The sequence below is a fragment of the Cyprinus carpio genome, chromosome B5 (genome assembly GCF_018340385.1).
Source record: "Cyprinus carpio isolate SPL01 chromosome B5, ASM1834038v1, whole genome shotgun sequence".
In the NCBI taxonomy this organism is placed as follows: Eukaryota; Metazoa; Chordata; class Actinopteri; order Cypriniformes; family Cyprinidae; genus Cyprinus; species Cyprinus carpio.
The window spans coordinates 32,770,206-32,790,468 of record NC_056601.1 but is presented as its reverse complement, the minus strand read 5'-3'; the positions used below and the strand labels follow the sequence as shown (position 1 = coordinate 32,790,468).

Below are 20,263 nucleotides of genomic sequence, written 5' to 3'. Positions count from 1 at the left end.
TTTATGCTATCCTCATCTCTCGTTCTCCTTTTAAACAGGCCAGCGGACAAAAACTCCAGTGAAGCTCTCTAATCGACACCTCTCATGGCTGACTGGAGACTAACTTTTCCAGTCTGTCCGTTCCAGTGGCCCTCTCCCTCTCAATGTTTCATTATATCCATTGTTGTGGGTCGGAGCGCTTGGACTCTCACTGTACTTCGCTTTTGTGGAGCTGATCATATTCCAATCATTTTGGATTGTGCCTAACAGATCAGGACAATGGAGGGCAGTGAGTTTTCCCGGACAGGCACGGACGGCCAGATTGTGTTCACAGCAACAAGGGCTTCTCCCACCGAACACTGCGAACAGATACGCCACTGCATGTGCTGGGTGTTTTTGATATCGATCCAGCCGCTGAGTGAGAGGAGTGTGGAGGAAACGCATTTTCAGAGATTAAAGGAAGAAAAAATCTCCTTTGTAAAGTTGAACTTTGTCTAAAAGGAATCAAATTTGCTTTCACAAATGCTCCTTTGTGCTTGAACGCCCAAAATTGCATTCGCAACACATTTCACTTCTGTCTATGGGATTTTTTTGTTATTTTTCAGTATCATTACTCCAGTCTTCAGCGTCATGATCCTTCAGAAATCATTCTAATATGCTGATTTGCTGCTCAAGAAACGTTTCGGATTATTATCAATGTTGAAAACAGTTAGGGTTCAATATAATAGGGTTCAAATAATAGCAATTATTTAATACCAATTTAATTTAATAACAATTTAAATGCATTAAATTGATCAAATGTGACAGTTCATAATGTAAAAAAAATTGAATTATTGAAAGATTTCTTATTAAAAATGCTGTTCTTTTGAACTTTCTATTCATCTAAGAATCCTGAAAAAAAATGCTTCCACAAAATATTAAGAGGCAAAAACCTTTACAACATTGATGATGATGATGATAATAATAATAATAATACCATTATTAATTTTTGAGCACCAATAATAATTGATTATAATTGAGCACAAAATCAGCATATTAGAATGATTTCTTTAAACTGCATTTATTTGATCAAAATACAGTAAAAATGTATTTTGTTAAATATATTTTAATATTAATATTACTGCTAATAATACTATTAATAATAACAATATTTATTGACCATCATTGGTTGATTCCTGAAGGGTCATGTGACAATGAAAACTGAAGTAATAATGATATAATTTCTAAGATAGATGTAAATATGATATAATAGTAAAAGACATATATAGACAGTAAAAACAGCAACATTTAAAATAAATATAAAGTAAATGTTATAAAATGTATACACATATTATATATTTATAAACATGTATATTTATTCTACATTTATTTGTAATATTACTATTTTTACTGTAATATATATATATAATAATATTTATTTTACATTTATCTTAAATATTACTGTTTTAACTATATTTTTTATCAAATAAATGTAGCCTTGGTGAGCTTTTATTGGTGCTTAATTTTTCCAAACTTGTTGAGTATAAATAGGAATATGGATTTCTTGTTGTCTTTAAACTTTTAGCAGTGCCTTATAAAGTCTATCCAGCAGGCCAACAGGTGCACGAGGACACTAATACGTGTTTGTGAGTGTGTGCACCGCTGAATCCACACGTGCATTTACATATTTGGAAAAAAAGAGCCCACATGCACCCGGTGTCACATTGAGATGTGTGCGGAGACAATAGGCCCAGCAGGTCACCGTGGAAACAAGCTTGAGAGGGTGGGGGGGCAGCAGCTGTTGCATCAGATTAGTTAAGATTCGGAGACCCTCCCCCTTTACCAGCAGCACCTTCACACCATTCCCTCCTTCCTACCTTCACACTTCATATAAGAGTGATTCTGTAGAGAGGAGCTACTTGAAGTGTCTTCCAAGCATGTTTCAATCATGGTCTTGATAAACCCTCAAATGGATATTTGTGTTTTAAAGTCAAAATGATCATTACAACATGAAAAACTTTCATAGAATATTTTTACAAAACTTCAATGCAATAGATGAATGAGTTAAAGGCAATATGAAAGAAAACTGTGCCTATTTACAAAAGACTATCATTCAAAATTCGGGGATCAGTAAGATTTTTAAATGTTTTTGAAACATTAAAAGTCTCTTATGCACACCAAGGCTGTATTTATTTGATTTAAAAAAATGCAGTTAAAACAGTAATTTACTGTAATTTTATTGTAAAATACTAATATATAAATTTAATAAACTGAAAATGAAATTTGAAAATGAAAATTGTTTTTCATTACAGAAATAAACTGCATTTTAAAATATATTTAAATAGAAAACAGCTATTTAAAATTATAAAAATAATTCATAATTTTACTGTTTTTACTGTATTTTTTTATTTAAAAAATCATCCCTAAACATTTTACAGGAAACGGTCCCGACCAGTTGTTTTGTGTCTATTTATAGTCCTTTTTACTTGTTGTTCTAATAGTTCTGGTTAGTTTAGAACAGATTTATAGGACGCCCACATCTAAAACTTCCCTTTGTACTGCGCGTCTCAATCTTTCTCCTCTTTTTCAAGGCTGTCCCCTTCTCTCGCTCTCGACCCACAGGAGGTGACACGGCTTCCCTCACTCATCTCATACGCTCTTCTCTTTCTTTAGTCCCTGTTGTCTACTACTCAACTCAGCAAGCCACTCTCTCATGAAAGAACAAGGACTCCAACTCCAACTGGGACACCAATTCTTTACCGCCGACACCGAATATGACAGTAACAAATGGAACAAGTGGAGACCGACGGAGAATAAAAGAGATATCATGTGTGCATCAAAACACACAGACAAATTTACGTGACCTTTTCGTAATTGAAAATGTCAAATAACACACCAACATCAAGAGCACATTATTGGGTGACACTACAGGGGACAAACAGTATTTTTCTGGTTCTTTTAAAAGTTGTGTTATGTAGACATACTCTAACATTTATATAAACTAAGATGCCACTGGTGTCACAGCTCATTAACATATGACCGCCCATATTTAAATAAGACCTATTCGGTATTCAGAAACTAGACTGGACCTGGCCTTTTCACCAAAGTTATGACTTATGTCATATGTAAGTTTAAAAGGTACAGTAGCAAAAATTGATTTTTTTAAACCTAATGATCAGAGAGAGACTTGAAAAAGATTACTGGAGTATGTTTTAGGAGAAAATTTTTTACTTCTAAATTTCAATGTGTTACTTGAATGTGAATTCAACTTCAACTTCATTTATTTTTATAGCACATTTAATAGCAACTAAGTTGCCCAAAGTGCTTCACAACTCTGAAACTTGTTTCTACATCAAACCTTCTCAGTGTGGTAATGAAAACTAAAATAAATAATGAACGAAATGACACACTGGTGTAGAATATGGCCCTTGAACTCACCTTTCCAAACTGATCGAAATACTGTTTGACATCTTCGATGGTGGTGTTGACAGACAGTCCTCCAACAAAGATCTTCTTTGTTCTTGTTACCAGCTGAAAACACCAGAAAAGGGACAAATAATGAGACAAAGAAATAATCAAGTGCAACTACAGGACTTTCAACTTGAAAACTAGCATGGCATTTGCATATTTTTAAGGTAATGTATGCAAAAGTGTGTGTTCATTACATAAATAGTAGTTATGTATGACTCTGTTCCAAAACCTAGTGAGCTACTTTACTGTCTGCACAGCTGCCTTCTAAGGGAGCATATTAGCTAAAAATGGAAACCCAGAAATGGAAACGAAAGGACTCTGATTTGGGACGTTCCACATAGGGAGAAAGTTCAACAATGTATTTACAATGACCACTTTTCCTGTGACTCACAGGAAGCTAACAATGCACTAACATGCATATTTTTGGTGTTTCTTGCCTTAATTTCTACAGGACAGTTGGGTGTAGACAGGAAAATGGACTGACAGAAAATTATTTTAATTTACCTATTTTTCGTATGCTACTTAAGATGAAAATTCACTGAGTTGGTCGCAATACATTCTGACTTTATCTGATCCTTGAAAGGTATTTGCTACTTTTTCAAAGAAATTAATACTTTTATTTAGCAAGGACACATAAAATTAGTTTAAAAAAAATCTGTACTTTTTTTAACATTCTATTCATCAGAAAAGATGAGGTTTCCACAGAACATTAAGCATTAAGTTAACTGTATTCAGGATTTATGATAGTAAGAAATATTTCTTGAGCAGTAAATCAGCATATTAGAATGATTTCTGAAGTATCATGTGACACTGAAGACTGGAGTAATGATGCTGAAAATTCAGCTTTGATCACAGAAATAAATTACATTTTACAATATATTACACATTAGAAAACAGTTGCTTTAAATTGCAATAATTGTTCACAATATTACTGTTTTTACTGTATTTTTGATCATATAAATGCAGGTTGGGTGAGATTAAGAAACATTTTTAAAAAACATTTTTAAAAAATCTTACCGACCACAAAGCTTTTAAATAGTAGGCTAATGTATGCAACATTGACTGTTGACAAACATGATGCAGGATAACAACTCCATAAATGCAGTTATACCCTAAAATTTAAGATAATGGGAGGGAAAAATGCCCCAATATCACACGAGTGCTGCTTTTGTCCTGATTTGAGATCCTGTTTTTTGTCCCGATTGAGTGCAAATGTGATTTGATACAACAGTTCAGTAAATAATACATTTATATTGTGTTAAATTTTAAACACAATATTGTGTGTTTTGTTCAATTTTGACAATGAAAATATTACCTATACAGCCACAGCAGAACTGTTGGGCGTCTCTGAGCAACATGACGGAATCCGCGTTTTGAACGAATCGTTTGAACCAATGATTCAAAGGCCCATTCATAAAGGCCTTGTCCACACTAATATGTTTTCGTTTGAGAACGCATCTTTTTCTCTCCGTTTTGGCCTTCCGTCCACACTTTTTGAAAACGCTCTCCAAAGTGGATAAATTTGAAAATGCCGTTTTCGCATTGTAGTGTGGACTGTGAAAACGGAGGCTTTTGAAAATGATGACGCAAGTTTAGTCATGTGACACATATTATACCAACAGATATCCGTGTTTATACTGGTATTGTGGACGTTATGTGCTATGCACTTTCACACTATTGCTATAGATGTGTTACTTTGTACAATCTTTATATCACAGTCCTGCAAAGATGAAAAGAAATTTACTCATGATCGCTATTTGCGGCAAAACTTAAGGACAGTTGCATTTTAGATCAGACATACAATCGTGAGTGTGTGCGACCTGGACACGTCAGTGAATGGGGAGTTATTTTCGTAAATAAAATAATCCTGTCAGAAAAACAGCATGAAAACGTATCATCTGCAGTGAGCTTTTTTGAGGCTTTACGCATGCGCAGAAAGCTAATTTAACGTTTTCTGATGTTTCAGTGTGGATGAGACACTTTTGGAAAATGCTTGAAAATGCTAGTATGGACAGAGAGCATTTTAAAATGAAAACGTTGTTTTCAAATGTATCCGGATTAATGTAGACGTAGCCAAAGAGAGCCATTTACTTAATTCCTGAATGAAAGACATTTACAGCCACCTGCTGGTAGTTTTACTTTCTTTTTTAGAGTATCATTTAATTTATTATTTAATTTATTAAAAAAAAATAAAAAACATTAAAGGGATAGTTCACAAAAAATAAATAAATTCTGTCATCATTTATTCACTCTTGTGTTATCTCAAACCTGAACGACTGACTTTCTTTTGCACAACATAAAAGAAGGTATTTTGAAGACTGTTTGTAACAAAGTTGCTTGGGTTACCAGTAACTTTCATTGCATCAACAAAATACTGAGATGTTTCTCAAATTATCTTCTTTTATGTTCCATACTTTATGTTAGGCCATTGTAGCCTAAACATTGAACACAATAATAGCTTTATTTTCGCTTTTCGCAGCACCCTGTAATGAATTAGATTAAAAATGTTAATCGACTGACAGCCCTATTCAAAACATTTTAGAGGTAATGTTTGTGACCAGTTGTTTAGTGTCTCTTTTTAACTCTTTTTACTTATTGTTCTTAAGGTTTTCAAGCAACTTCTATGCAATACAGTCAAAAAGCAGGATCTTCGGAATTCTGCTGTCACATCGAGAAAACACAGATGATGCTTTAAAACACTCACTAGGTTTCAGAACAGAACCTGCGTGATGTTAACCTGAACGGAGACTTGGCACTCACCTTTGGCTGAGCTCTGCGTGGGAAGGCCACCTTAGGGTCAATCTGAGAGAGAACGAGAGAGAGAGAGCGAGAGATTTGTTTAGCATGTGAATAAAGCTTCATTGAATCCTGAGAGGGAATAATGACTGACCAGAAATGTCATGTATTTACGGATTCTGAAGGACAAAGACTTCAGACTTCCGATTTATGTATTTCATAAATATTCTCAAAATCCACTCACAGCTATTTCACAAACAGGCTAGTCAGTGTTTCCCAAAGGATGTTAGCACTTCTAACATGTATAATGTAATCATTATAGGAAAAAATAAGCAGTTTGTCAGGACCTTAATCTGTAGAAAATTACTGATCTAGCAGATTGCTTTTAATCTCAGTCCATGTTTTCTTTAAGCAATCCTCACCATGAAAATGTAAGTTACTATATTTGCTTTATATCCTCTTTACTTTCTTTATTGATTAATGCCAGAAAACATAATTTAATGCAGCTGATATTTCAACAAAATGTTGTACACAAAAAAAAGGAAAGTCTTGCAGAATCCGGCAGAAAATGAAAGGTACTACAGACAAATCCTCTGAAATATTTCAAGAGGAATTATATCAAATTCCCACCATGTTTCAGGCCAGCGTGGAATCATCTGACCACCGCAAGTCATGTGAGAAGTACTATACATGAAAATCTGAACGTTTAATTTCTTTCACAAAAAATGTTCAGTTTGCCTCTCAAATTAACGTTTCTTGATTTAAGGGTTTTTCGATTTAAAAACAAGATTTTAATGTTAATAATTATTATTTATAAATGTTTTATTTTTTTTTGTGTTTTTGTTCTTTTTTAGGACTTTTTTTTGTTTATTTTTTAGCAATTAGATTTACAGTAAACTTAAAAACTGAAAAAACTTGCAACCATAACAGATTCCTAAAGATATAACTTAAATTAAAGAAACACTTTGAAAAGGAAAAAGTTACAGCACTTTTAATATTAACTAGTGAGCCATATTTGGAGGGTCTAAATTGTTTATTTAAATTTCCTTATACAATTCAGCATTAAGAAACGATCAACAGAAATCAGAAGATTTTCATTTAACCCCACTAGACCAGAGTATCGGCATCCTAATTCTATAACCATCTCTAGCCACCCCATGCCATGCTGTTACGCACTGCCATTGATCTAAATGTCCTTCTACACCAGCTAGATTCATATGTACTGCAAGCATACTGTAGCGAACTATTAGTGTCCTCCAGCAAGACTCTATGATGGTGATCTTGCTGGTGTCTATGGTTTAGTTCTATGATTTCAGCTCTACACTCATAGTCACCTTTTGATCCCAAACCTCGTCCCAACCTGTGCACCAAAAATATCAAACAGACACAAAAACATGATGTAAAATGTCAGTCTCACAATGAAACAGTGTCACTCGTGCAGCACCATCATTTAACCTCATTTTTCACGGGATTCTGTAAAGCGTTGGTTATCTTCAGGAGTCTTTACGGTCTTTTAAAGTGATTTTTTATGTGAAATCCTCTGTTTTTTTATTGATGGACGATAAGTAGGTCAGCATTACTTTCTATTTATCTAGTAGTTACATTTTCTTTACACTACTGTTGAAAAGTTTGGAGTTTTTTGACTTATATAAGTAAGGCATTCTGTGTGTTATTTGTAATAACACACCTCTTCTTAAAAGGATGTATAATTTGAGGAATCATTTAAAATGGTGCCATTTAAGTGTGAAAGATTTCATTCCTAGAGGTTTAAAAATATATAAACATACTGTTGTTTTAGATATTTGAACATTCTGCTTCCTTCAAAACATCACAACATCCGAGAATCAGCAAAACTTTCCGGAATCCAAAATGAGGTCAGATATGACACTGCTACAGTTTTTGCTATCAGACCGAGAGAACAAACTGATAGAAACACAAGTGCGTGTGTGTGTTGTCAAAGGCTACTCTTTTTACAGGTTACTGGAACAGATCTGTTTCCAAACAATCCAAGACAATCCTCTTTTCAGGCCTGGGGGCAGGCAAAGCCTATCCCAACATCCAATCTCTGCTCGGAGCCGAGAGGGAGGAGATACGGAGAAAACAGATAGAGAGAGAGAGGAAGGGGTGAGGGCAAATTAATCAGCAAAGACAAAAAAGTGAATGAAAACAACAAAGGAGAAGAAAGAGAGAGAGAGGGAGCAATTCAGCTAAAACAAAACCTGCTAGTGAAAAGCTGAGGGTGTTGATTGTGTGTGTGTGTGTGTGTGTGTGTGTGTGTGTGTGTGTGTGTGTGTGTGTGTGTGTGTGTGTTTGTGTTTGTGTGTGTGTGTGTGTGTGTGTGTCAGGAAGCCCCCTCCACTTTCATTAATTATGAGGACAAAGATGAACCCCAAACAGATGGGACGGAGAGAGGTCCACCCCCTCCTGAGCGCGCACACACACACACACTGCCTTTTACTCCACACAGTCATCAATAAACTAAACCACGTATACTTCATATTCACTCTTTACATCTGCTTCCACATCACTTTACACACACAAGAGCTCATGTAGGCCTACATTTTAAATTTCATTTACATTTAGTTAAGCATCACTATGATCGTTTATGTATGCCTACACTTTAGTTAGCTGACTTTTTGATATTGTCAAATATTAAAACTCAGCGAGTTCAGCATCCTGCAGAGTTTGTTACACACACAAGCGCTCATGTAGGCCTACACTTTAAATTTCATTTACATTTAGTTAAGCATTAATAGCATTAAAGAACATAACAGTAAAAAAAGAAAAAAGAAAATCATAATTATGAGGAAAGCTGTTAGACTTTATACTGTAATGTTGTATCACATATAGTAAATTTGCATCTGTATGACCAGGCTAAAACTGTAAGCAAATAATATCAGAAAAAAAAATGATTAATTGAATATATATATATATATATATATATAGATAATCTATATATATATATAATATTATTATATATATATATATATATATATATATATATATATATATAATAGCGTGTGTTTGTTTGTGTGTGTGTGTATTTAAATAAATCAAATAAAATTCTTTATTATATAATCAATATAAATATGTAAATATAAACTAATATATTTACATATTCATAGATAAATGTATAAAATAAGTATATTTTATTAAAAAAATACTAATATATTATAAATTAGACTAGATTTTTGAAAGTCCTGATATTATTAGCTACATAGCCTTCAAACATTTATATAAAAATACAAATCTATATAACATTCTATGTAATATATTATACAAAAGTATTATATACTAATAATATATTTTAATAATAATATTATATTTTTATCCATTAAATATATTACATTTTATATTGTTATATTTTTGAAAGTGCTTTTCATTAACTCTCTCTCTCTCTATATATACATTTAATATATTTTTATTCCTTTTTATAAGGTTAACATAAAAGGTTATAAGAGTAGTAAACAATAATCAATATTTAATACTTTATATTTTAATGTTTTGGTGCCGCATTTCTGTGGAAGTGATTTACCTTTTTGTTAATGGTAGTTCCTATAATTTATTTATTTATTTATTTATTTATTTTTGTACAGCAACAATAGCAATGTATATTGTTCCTAAGCTGATTTACAGGGAATATTAGTAGTGAGCAACATAACAGTGATGGAAGAAAGATGTTTAAGTAGAAATCAAGAAGCTGGCACATGTATGAACCAGTTTACACAAAACAGTCATTATCAGCATAGGCAAATATTTATATATCACTGCACCACTATGTTAAAACTAAAGGTGTTTGATTGTGCTGGTGGAGGCAGACCTGCTGTTGTATATGGGACTGGGCCATCAAGGTCACTGTGCATGAGTGAACAATGGCAAAGCAATTAGCTAACGATGCTCGTTAATGAGGCTCAACAACCCCACACCGTGACCAAGATGGAACAAAGGTGAGTGTGTGTGTGTGCTGACATGATGCAAAATCTCAGGAGAGGCTTTGCTACATCGGAAATGCAATCCAGTTTGTTTCCCTCAATCCGATTAGTTGCTTTGGCGATCCATACTAATTACGGACAGGGAATTCTCTCTCTCTCTCTCTCCGTCCCGCAGCCCGCATCTCACCCATGCCGTCAGCATTTGAGAGCTTATCTCAGGAATCTACTGCAAAACCATCATACGCACTTGTACACGTCAGTGACACACTCAAGGCCTCCGACGGGACTCTCATCCAAACCATTTCAAGTGTCCTTGTGCCAGTTCTTCACAACACACAACAAAGGACTGTCTCTGGTGTTGAATTACAAATTGAAAACTTTTAAAAAGCTAAAATTATCTGAAAAAAAAAGCATATTATGCACAAGCACTGCATGTTAAAAGCAGAGTTAAATACATAAACACATGAAGCCGCAAGCTATAAAGAGACATACGTTCTTTACAATGCTTTCATTTTTGTGTGTATTTCTATCAAAACAGCAGCTCATTTCCACCAAAGGCCTCCATCAAGAATAAATAATCATTGAGTCTAGCAGATTTGATCAGTGTATGATCGATTCAACTTGTAACTACATGGCTAAATGAGCATATCAGAGCTGAATGTGCAATAAAACTGAAAAAGCAATTTCAGGAATGAATGAACAGACAAATTGCTTATGCGTTCATTGCAAATTTGTTTATTAAGCAGCAGTTTATAATCGCTTTTGCTACACGAATATGTTTAATTAAAGAACTTGTTCAAATATTGAGCCAAACTTAGTTTATTTGACAGATGTGGATCACATTTGCACTTGCTCTGGTTTGATATTTGCAGTTTGTCTTTTTATCATTGCTCTTGTTTACATTTTTAAAAGAAATGGAAGAAAGGCATGCTATTACTAGTATCTTTGCTAATGCATTACTAAATATACCCTAAATGTTTAACGTAGCTGTCCTAGACTGTTTATACTATAGACTCAGTAAACAACCACCTATTAGCAACCATCCGGAATAACTTGGAAACCACATTGCAACTTGCTAAAAAAAAACACTCAGAATGCCTTGGTAAATATTTAAAATCAGATTGGTTGCTAAAAAAAAACACTCAGAATGCCTTAGGCAAGATTTACACTGTCCTTTATAGGGTTTAAGATACAGCTTTTACACATTTCAAAATATTGGTGTACACATATATATATTTTTTTTTTAAACACCAATAAAACTCCCACATAGTTTTTTGCACACAGCAAAGGCGTAAAAAAACACTCAGAATGCCTTAGCAACTATTTAACAACACCTTGGGAACCACCTAAGCCTTATTTTTATGAGATTTGACAATATGACCTCTCGTTTCCAGAGCTCAGACACCCCTCTACCAACCTATCCTCTTTCACTCGTTCTTCTGAGGGCCGATAGCACGAAAAAAACACTCTCAGCATGGCACATTCTTTCTGTTTTCAACACGGACCCTTTCACAATATCTTCTTTTCAGCTCCTCGCATGGATGGAAAATGCAAGGAATAGGAAAACACCCAGAAAAGACTACAGAAGGACTGAAAATGTGGAATAAGGATGCAAAACTTTACAGTACCACATCAAATATCAAATAAAACAGCACATACTGCCATCTGCGTTACAGACTGTTGACGATTCCTCTGCAGTTCTGCTGAAGTGAACGAGGAGCTGTTTTCACAATAGTCTTATCTATGAAAATTGCTTCCTGTTATTGCGAATCCCTCCCCACGCAGCCTTTCAGACCCCACTGGAGTGACCTAATAACCCACAGCAACCCCACCAAAACATAGAGCCTCAAATATCATACGAAAAGGCCATTCAAATCCATCAATACACAATTAACACACTGATTAGCCTTCACACAGCTTTGCCGTATAAATATTAATATACAATATAATTAATATTTATTCAAAATTATTACAATTTTAAATAACTATTTTATTCCTGTGATCAAAACTGAATTTTTAGCATCATTACTCTAGCTTTCAGTGTCATATGATCCTTCAGAAATCATTCTAATATGCTGTTTTGCTGCTCAGAAAACATTCCTTATTCTCATCAGTGTTGTAAACACTTGTTCTGCTTCATTTTATGCTTCAAAACAGCAGCATTTATTTGAAACAAACCTTTATTAACCATTTCACTTTTGATCATTTAATGCACCTTTACCAAACAAACGTTTCAATTTATATATATTAAAAAATATATATGAAACTGACCCCAAACTTTTGAACACTAGTGTAAGTTTGCATAAAAATGTCCCCAGCACAATTCACGACACAGGAGACCTTAGGCATAAATTAGTATTATATTTACTTTCTTAATAGACACATTGTTGAAGAATAAAAAAAACTTTTTCTAGTTATCATTTCTAACCTAACCTATTCCAACTTTTTCAATAAAGGTTAAATTCTGGACCTAATCTTAATAAGATTCACCAATTAATTCATCAGATTAAGAAAATAAAACAGATCGCATGCAAATGTTGATTTGAAGCCACAAAGTATTATATTCTAGACTAGAATTTCTCTCGACTGTTAAAAATAAATCTGGTCTTTATACATGCCAGTCTGTCCTTCTTACTCATGAATTAAAGTGGAAAATACTTTAGACTTATTCTTGAATTGCATAATCATTTGAAACTATGAATGACGCAACACTGATGCCATAGATTTTTCAAAACAGAAAACAAAGAGATTGTACACATGCATTATTCTACACATCTACACCATCAATTGTTATGGAGAGTCACAGCGGTTACTGGGCATGTTTAAGAGTGTGTGACACTCTCGGATATAACCAACAAAGTTGTTATGGCGATGATAGTCCCACATGGCGACCGAACCCAAGAGACTGAAGTGTTGCCAGGCTGAGTCTCTCCATGCAGCAGTAGTGTTTAAGTCACCATCAATAGTTGTCAATACTCTTGCAAAAACATGCATCCAAACATGATTCGGCTAGCCTCATTCTTTAATGTGAAAGGACTGGGAACAGGCCACGACACAGCCCAAATTTTACAACAAACAAATACGCACACAAGCACACACACACATCTTTTAAGGGGTCTGTGGCATCTCTGTAGTAAAGCTCTGGTTTTGTCTGCTGACACACCCACACAGATCTGACAAAGGACCATCAGTGACGTCCCAGGACTCACATATTCAAACACAACCTGGGTGCTTATTCAAATACAGCTACTTGCAAGCACGCTACTCTGTGCAATGCGGTCAAAACTGGACAAAAAGTTCAGGAGCTCAACATGTATTAGGTTTCATAGATTTACAGGCCGCTTTAATGTCCATTAAAATCCCCACGGTTTGGTAATTGTGTTATATTAATACTAAAGTATTCTGAAACATATATTAGCATATATTCAAACTATACCGCATGCCATTTGCATTGGTGGTTAGTTACACATCTGTTCTGATCGGGGGACACCGACATCAGGCAAAACTAATATAACAAAATTTTAGCATACAACCATGCATAGTCATAACAGCAAAATTCACAATTAAAATGGAGGAGAAAAAGCTATTTTGTGATGTTTTGTTGCTGACGTCAAAGTCTGTCCGTCTAATCAATCTTTACAGTACAACAAATTCCCTATCACTATGGCTAATTCCAAAATAACATTTGTATATAAATGTGTTTGGCTGCTAAATCACTTCAGCTGTTGGTTATGCATTTACAAAAGTTTCAGTTTTCCTATTCAGCCAATGTCATGTTAATAATTTTGCATATTGTTTGATCTATGCCGCTTGTTCAATACATTTCAGTGTTTGATTTAAGATTGTCAAATCTGGCTCCTGAGGCAAAACCAGTTAAGAAACATGATGCAAATTAAATTAGATTGTGAAGAATATCTAAACCATCTTAATGCATATGAATAATATTAATAACAATACTAGAAACACACTTAAATACAAGTCTCAAATGTGACTGCAGTAAATTACCAAAAACAAAAACAGACTCTAAGTCTGGTTTAGTAATGGTAATACTGAGATATTTTGATTGATACCAAGATAGTGAATTGGTAATGCATGGTACTTCAAAGAATACCATTGCATTAGCATAATCATGATATATTTGTGTAATAACAGCATGTTATTTTTTAATAATAATAAAACTAACTTCTTCAGAGTTTCTTAAAGTATGTAGACGCATCTACACGAGGCTTTTGGAGTGTTGATCGAATACTAGAAGATTTTGAAAAGTTTGATTTTGCCCCATTTCGCTCCCCTGGTTGCTATGACGATGAAAAGCGCAAAAGAACGCTTTCATGTGGCGCGCTCTGCGCCAGACAGACCTGCTGGAACGGACCTCGCGCCTCGTGCATGTGGAGTCAAAATGATCTTATGAAACAAAAACCATGGAGAAGCATTCATCCGACTGAAGTTCTTAAAAAACAAACTGCAGAATATGAAGCAGCTGCTTCAAAAACAAAGAATAAGCCTGATGCAGGTGTGATGAAATACTGACCCTCATAGAGCAAGCAGAACTACTTCTTGTGTGCAGTTATATGTTAATTATATGTTAAACAAACAAATCACTGCTATACAGAATAATAAAAAACGATTTAAAAAGCTCACTGTTTTTGAATCCAGCTCGTGTCTGTTTTGGGCCAAAACATTATCCACACCGATCTGGTCTACGTAGGTGACAAATCCAAACCCCCTGAGCAAAAGCATAACATTACGCATAAGAATTAAGTTACAAACACACAAACAAACAAGTCAGCAGTGGATGTGCGCGCGCCTCCCCCTCACCTCGAGCGCTTCGTAACCGGATCCCGCATCACCATACACTCCTTCACCTCGCCGAATTTACAAAAGTATTCCTTCAGCCCCTCTGGAGAAAGAAAAACACAATGCATTTATTTCATAACAGCAGTTTAGTGACGCAAATCATGTTTGATGTACCTTAAACAAAAAGCTTAATTGCTGCTACTAGATCAGCATTGAAACTGCCCATCTGTGACCACTTTGCATCTCAACAATAGTGCTCATTATAAAGCTCTGGTAAGCATTCTTATTTCAATGTTCTAAGCTAAGCTGAGTATTTGAATAACAACACAGGCATGCATAGTGTGCATGCAGCCAGAGATTTTCCACACTGCATGTTGCATTTATTCAACCACATCAGTGCTTCCTCACTAGCGCCCTTGCTTTCACCTCAAATCACCACCAGCTCACTATATATATCGTCTGGAGCTTTCGAGGAAGTATTGCAAGAGAAGTTTTAAGATAAAACATCCCATTGATCTATAAATATCTACCTATGTAAACGATATATCTATAACGCTCTAGGCTCGTGCTTTGAATGCACGCTTTGATTTCACGGTGCATAACTATTTGCTTTCTGTTTCTAACCAAACAGACATAGAAAGAAGAAATGCTCCTACGAGTTCACAGCAACCCATGCATTAGACTTTTTGTGGAAGTAGTACGCAGGACAGAAGATCACGCGTGTCTCACCTTGTGTCGTCTGCCAGCTCAACCCGCCGATGAACATTTTGCTGAAAGGTGAAAAAGAGAGTCAGATCAGACATCTGAAAGTCCTCTGAAACGCTATTGATTACTGGTGCATGTGTAAATACAGTAACCAACATCCCAAAATCGTAATAAATCAAGTGGAAAAGTGAAATTCGGCCATGATGGATGGATGGGTGCCGTTATTTCCATTGAAAACGCAGAATTGATTCTTTCCTCTCCGTTAAAAAGTAACAAGTTCGATCATCCCCGTTTGAAAAAGCGAAATGGAACGTAATAACATAATGTGCTGGAAAAATGTAACACTTCCAATTGTAACAGATGGAAACAATGTAACAACGCGCGTCCTGGAAAGGGGGAACATGGAAACAATGTAACAGTGAGGCTCCTGGCTGTTACATTGTTTCCATTTTCGCTCTTTCGTAAAGGAACCCGCGCTTGTGTCTTTTGTTTCCAGTGGTGTTTTCCTCCTGGTTCCAAAACTCAGGTTTAAATGAATAGATATATATACAGATCTCCCGTTCGCGAGGAAAAGTCGAACGGAGCGCGCAGAGAGGAAGCTTTACCAGGGGTCGTGTGGGGAGTCCTGCGTGGAGGACGACAGGCTGCTCTGACTCCCTTCTGTGTCCATTCCTGTGTCCCTCTGTTGCCCGGACTGTGAGCCGAACGGGAGCCAGGAGTCTCCAGCTCAAGAGCGGGTGGCCCGAGGGGGTGGGGGAGGGAGGGCCCGTCTGGAGGAGGACGGGCCAGGCGTGGATTGCGTACACACTGAGGCACCGCCTCCCGTTTGACTTTTCCCGGACTCTCGTATTTTGCTCCGCCCCTCTTTCTCCCCGGCCCCGCCCGCTTTCATCTGCTGTCGTACAGTAGCGGAGCAGAAACGTGGTCAGTCTGAAGAAAGGGAAAGCCAGACAGACAGACAGACAGACAGACAGACAGACAAACGGATAGATAGATAGATAGATAGATAGATAGATAGATAGATAGATAGATAGATAGATAGATAGATAGATAGATAGATAGATAGATAGTCTGGATTCCTGCCGGCCTGAATTGGCACTAAGTCAGGACCAGGTGATTGGTGGTTTGCATGAGTGGGTGGGGCCAACAGACTGACCACAACCATTTGTAGTCCTCAGGGAGGTGTGCATTGTTCCTCATAAACAACAGCATCTCACATGATATACAATATATTGTTGTCAATTTAATGTTGTGTTATTTCGTGATTTGTTGAAAATAAGTACTGACATGGAGAAGACAGACTAGAAACAATCATTAGTCTAATCATTTGGAATATTAAAGCCCGTTTCAAAAATATATTTACTGTCTCTGAACACATTTACTTTAAAACATAATTTAAAAATAAACAACTATGTTTTTCACAAAACATCTCAAGTAAATAAAATGTGGATTTTATGCTTCCCAATTTGTTCACTTCATTAAAGCACATGAAAAAATGACATCTGTATGCAAAATGCATGCATCTCTATGACATCTATATTAAATCATATTGCTATCCAAAGCGACTTGAGAAAAAGCTAAATTAATTTATCATACAAAAGCCAACGATATCAGCAGTTAAGAGCACAAAATCTAGAGCAGAAATGCAAGTACAACTTAAATATATGAACCCCAATATTACAGTAGAAGGCAAGAAAACAGATGCAAAGTGGAAATATGAATGATCAGATTCAAAATAAAACTTATGCTCCAAAAGTTTTGAGAGCAGTTCGTAGGCTGAACAGGTAGGAATGCATGCCACAATCTGTAAAAAAAATTTGCATGCTTATTTATCACGGCTCAAGAGTTTTGTCAGCGTGGCTGCCCTGTGTGTGTGTGTGTGTGTGTGTGTGTGTGTGTGTGTGTGTGTGTGTGTGCATGCTTGTGTATTTGATTGTGGTCTCAGGATGAGTGTGTGTGTGGAGAAGCAGTATGTAGGACAGCGCCCCAGTGCTCCCGACTGGAACTATGGGCGTGCTAAATTTCTGCATGCATGATCAATGGCTTTGAATAAAGAGAAAGAGGGAGAGGGGGAGGGGAAGGAATTAGTTTGAAAGGGGGTTGAGGAGAGGTTGAAAACAGAATGATGAGACAGGATGTATTTATGACATATCTGGACCTCATGCACAGGCCTCATTATGAGAACTGCACAGGAAAGTACATGAACAGTGGGTGAAAATTACTGATGTACATCTGTTTTCATATGCAACTTTTATAGTTTTGCATTGCTGACGGCTTAAACACTGTCTGGTTAGGACATGACTGGACAGGAGTCGATGAAGCAGGTGCTGGAATGGCACAAAGGAGATAAAGAAAGCAAAATAAGTCATAACACAGATAAATAAGATTAACAGAGCCATGGTATCTTTAAAGAGGGGACTGGGGCTAGTTGTCACAGAGGCTATGAAATTTTGAGTCAGAAGTTCAATTATACAAATGCTTGTTTTCTCTAGCAGTGCTTTTACATTGCTTTCAGACATCTAGTTCAAAACTGCCATAAATTAGGATTATTTTTGTGAGGATTATTCTGTCTTCTTAAATCACATTCAACAAGAAAATTAATAATGGCACACTTTTTAACTGCATTTTACCTGGAAGGCTGTCTCTGCCAAAGGATTTAAAAAAATAAGTTTTAATATATAAACTCAATTTTGAGAAGAAAAAACTGAATTGTGAAGACATAAACTTGCATTTGCTTGGGTGGGGAATCAGAACTGTGAGAAAAATTTGAAATTATTATTATTTTTTTTACCTTTACATTTATTTATTTATTTTTCCCATGGTGGAAACCCATTTTCATAGTTTCTAATGTTCTAATTATCAAACACTAACACTAAAACACTAAAATAGTGTTCTGATTATATATAATTTATGAATTACAATTTATGTTGGCTTAATATGCATGTTACCTTTCATATTAATATCTATAACATGATATACAGTATTACATTTTGCCAACCTAAAGTGACAACGTACCCCATATAATGTGGCAACTTGTGGTAAATGAAAAGAAACGGACTTTCAGAAATGAAACCCACCCAGAGAAATATTTTCGGGACTCACCACTATGCTTTTTTCCACAATAATGTTTATTGATTTAGCCTTGCATTATAAAAGTTTAAAATATCATAAAAAAGTCCTATGAAACATGATGACGTGATGTTTTGCTCTGTTTCTTCCCACTCTTTTTTGACCCAAATTTGCACAGTCATACAAACTAGTGTGATTTTCTTGGCCATTCATCACTCCTATGGCTCTTGCTATTGTTATAATGCTATTGTTGCTCTTTAACCTCGGTCAACCCTGAGACCTGCTCCCCGACTCACTGATTCTGTTAAGCAGGAAAGGAGGCCTAACTTTTGGCCTTTTCCTCCTTTGTGTACTTTTTTGTTGTTGTTGTTGTTGTTGTTGTTGAAAGAAATCACTTATGCTCATACTTGTTCTTTTTTTTGTTTTTTTTTTTTGTTTTTGTAAACACCCATCCACAAGTGAAATATTATAACAATGAACACAAAACCCGGGAATTTTTATTTATATATTAATAATGTTATTATTGTATAAAATAATGATGTTCTGCTTGAACATATTTTAATAATTTATTCCTGTGACCAAAGCCAGTCACATGGATTTCTTCAGAAAATCATTCTATGTTGATTTGCTGCTCTGAGAAACATTTCTTATTAGTATCATTGTCACATTGATTGATGAAATGTTGTGTTTTTGCTGCTATTTTATCAATTTGAAAAGATAGGTTTTTTTTATATGTTGAAAATGATGTTTTTGCTGCCTAAAAGTATTTTTTAAATATAAAAAGCATTTATTTGAAAATACAATTATTCTGTAACATTATAAATTTCTTTACTTTTACTTTTAATCAATTGGATGCATACTTGATGAAGCAAAGTAACAAAATTATTGATTTTTCTTTTATGACAAAAATCATTATAATATTAAGTAAAGATCATGTTCCATTAAGATATTTTGTAAATTTCCTACCATAAATACTGTATATCAAAACTTCATTTTTGATTAGTAATATGCATTGCTAAGGACTTAATTTGGACAACTTTAAAAGCAATATTCTCAATATTTTGATTTTTCGGCACCCTCAGGATCCAGATTTTCAAATAGTTGTATCTCAGCCATCCTAACAAACTATAAATCAATGGAAAGCTTATTTATTCAGATGATGTATAACTCTCAGTTTCAAAAAATTTACCCTTATGAATGGTTGTGTGGTCCAGGGTCTCACACACACGCACACACACACACACACACACACATGTACTTAATAAAATAATTATACAAAAATGGCAAGTAACACATTCAATTAAATGTGATTTTTTTTTTTGTCAAATGTACTCCAATTTTTACAGTCTATATTCAGTTCATATTGAGATCTCTTACCTGTAAATGCTTTATCAATATTGTAAATGTTTACAGTCATGCCAATAAACCTTAGCTGACTGACAGATACAGCTGAACGTGTATCTGTTTGCGTGAGTGATTGCAGCAAAAGGTTCACTTTAGATCTAGACTACCTGTAAATCTTTCCCTCAAAAACATTAATTTGCCAAGGAGTGAACTTGGCCAGTTTCTGATTGGATAAGAGCATCCGATGAGCC

At 35.2% G+C, this 20,263-nt stretch overlaps 1 protein-coding gene across 1 annotated transcript in view; it reads right to left on the bottom strand.

Moving 5' to 3' along the window:
* LOC109076295 (RNA-binding protein Musashi homolog 1-like) overlaps positions 1-16,405 on the bottom strand; it is a 32,657-nt gene extending 16,252 nt beyond the window's left edge. Inside the window, exons 1-6 of the mRNA XM_042723197.1 lie at positions 16,205-16,405; positions 15,624-15,664; positions 14,916-14,997; positions 14,739-14,823; positions 6,190-6,231; positions 3,397-3,489 (exon numbers count right to left, since the gene is read on the bottom strand). Of these exons, the coding sequence (XP_042579131.1) occupies positions 3,397-3,489; positions 6,190-6,231; positions 14,739-14,823; positions 14,916-14,997; positions 15,624-15,664; positions 16,205-16,269 (408 nt within the window). The 5' untranslated portion in view covers positions 16,270-16,405. The remainder of the gene's footprint in view (positions 1-3,396; positions 3,490-6,189; positions 6,232-14,738; positions 14,824-14,915; positions 14,998-15,623; positions 15,665-16,204) is intronic.
* Between the last annotated feature and the right edge of the window lie 3,858 nt (positions 16,406-20,263).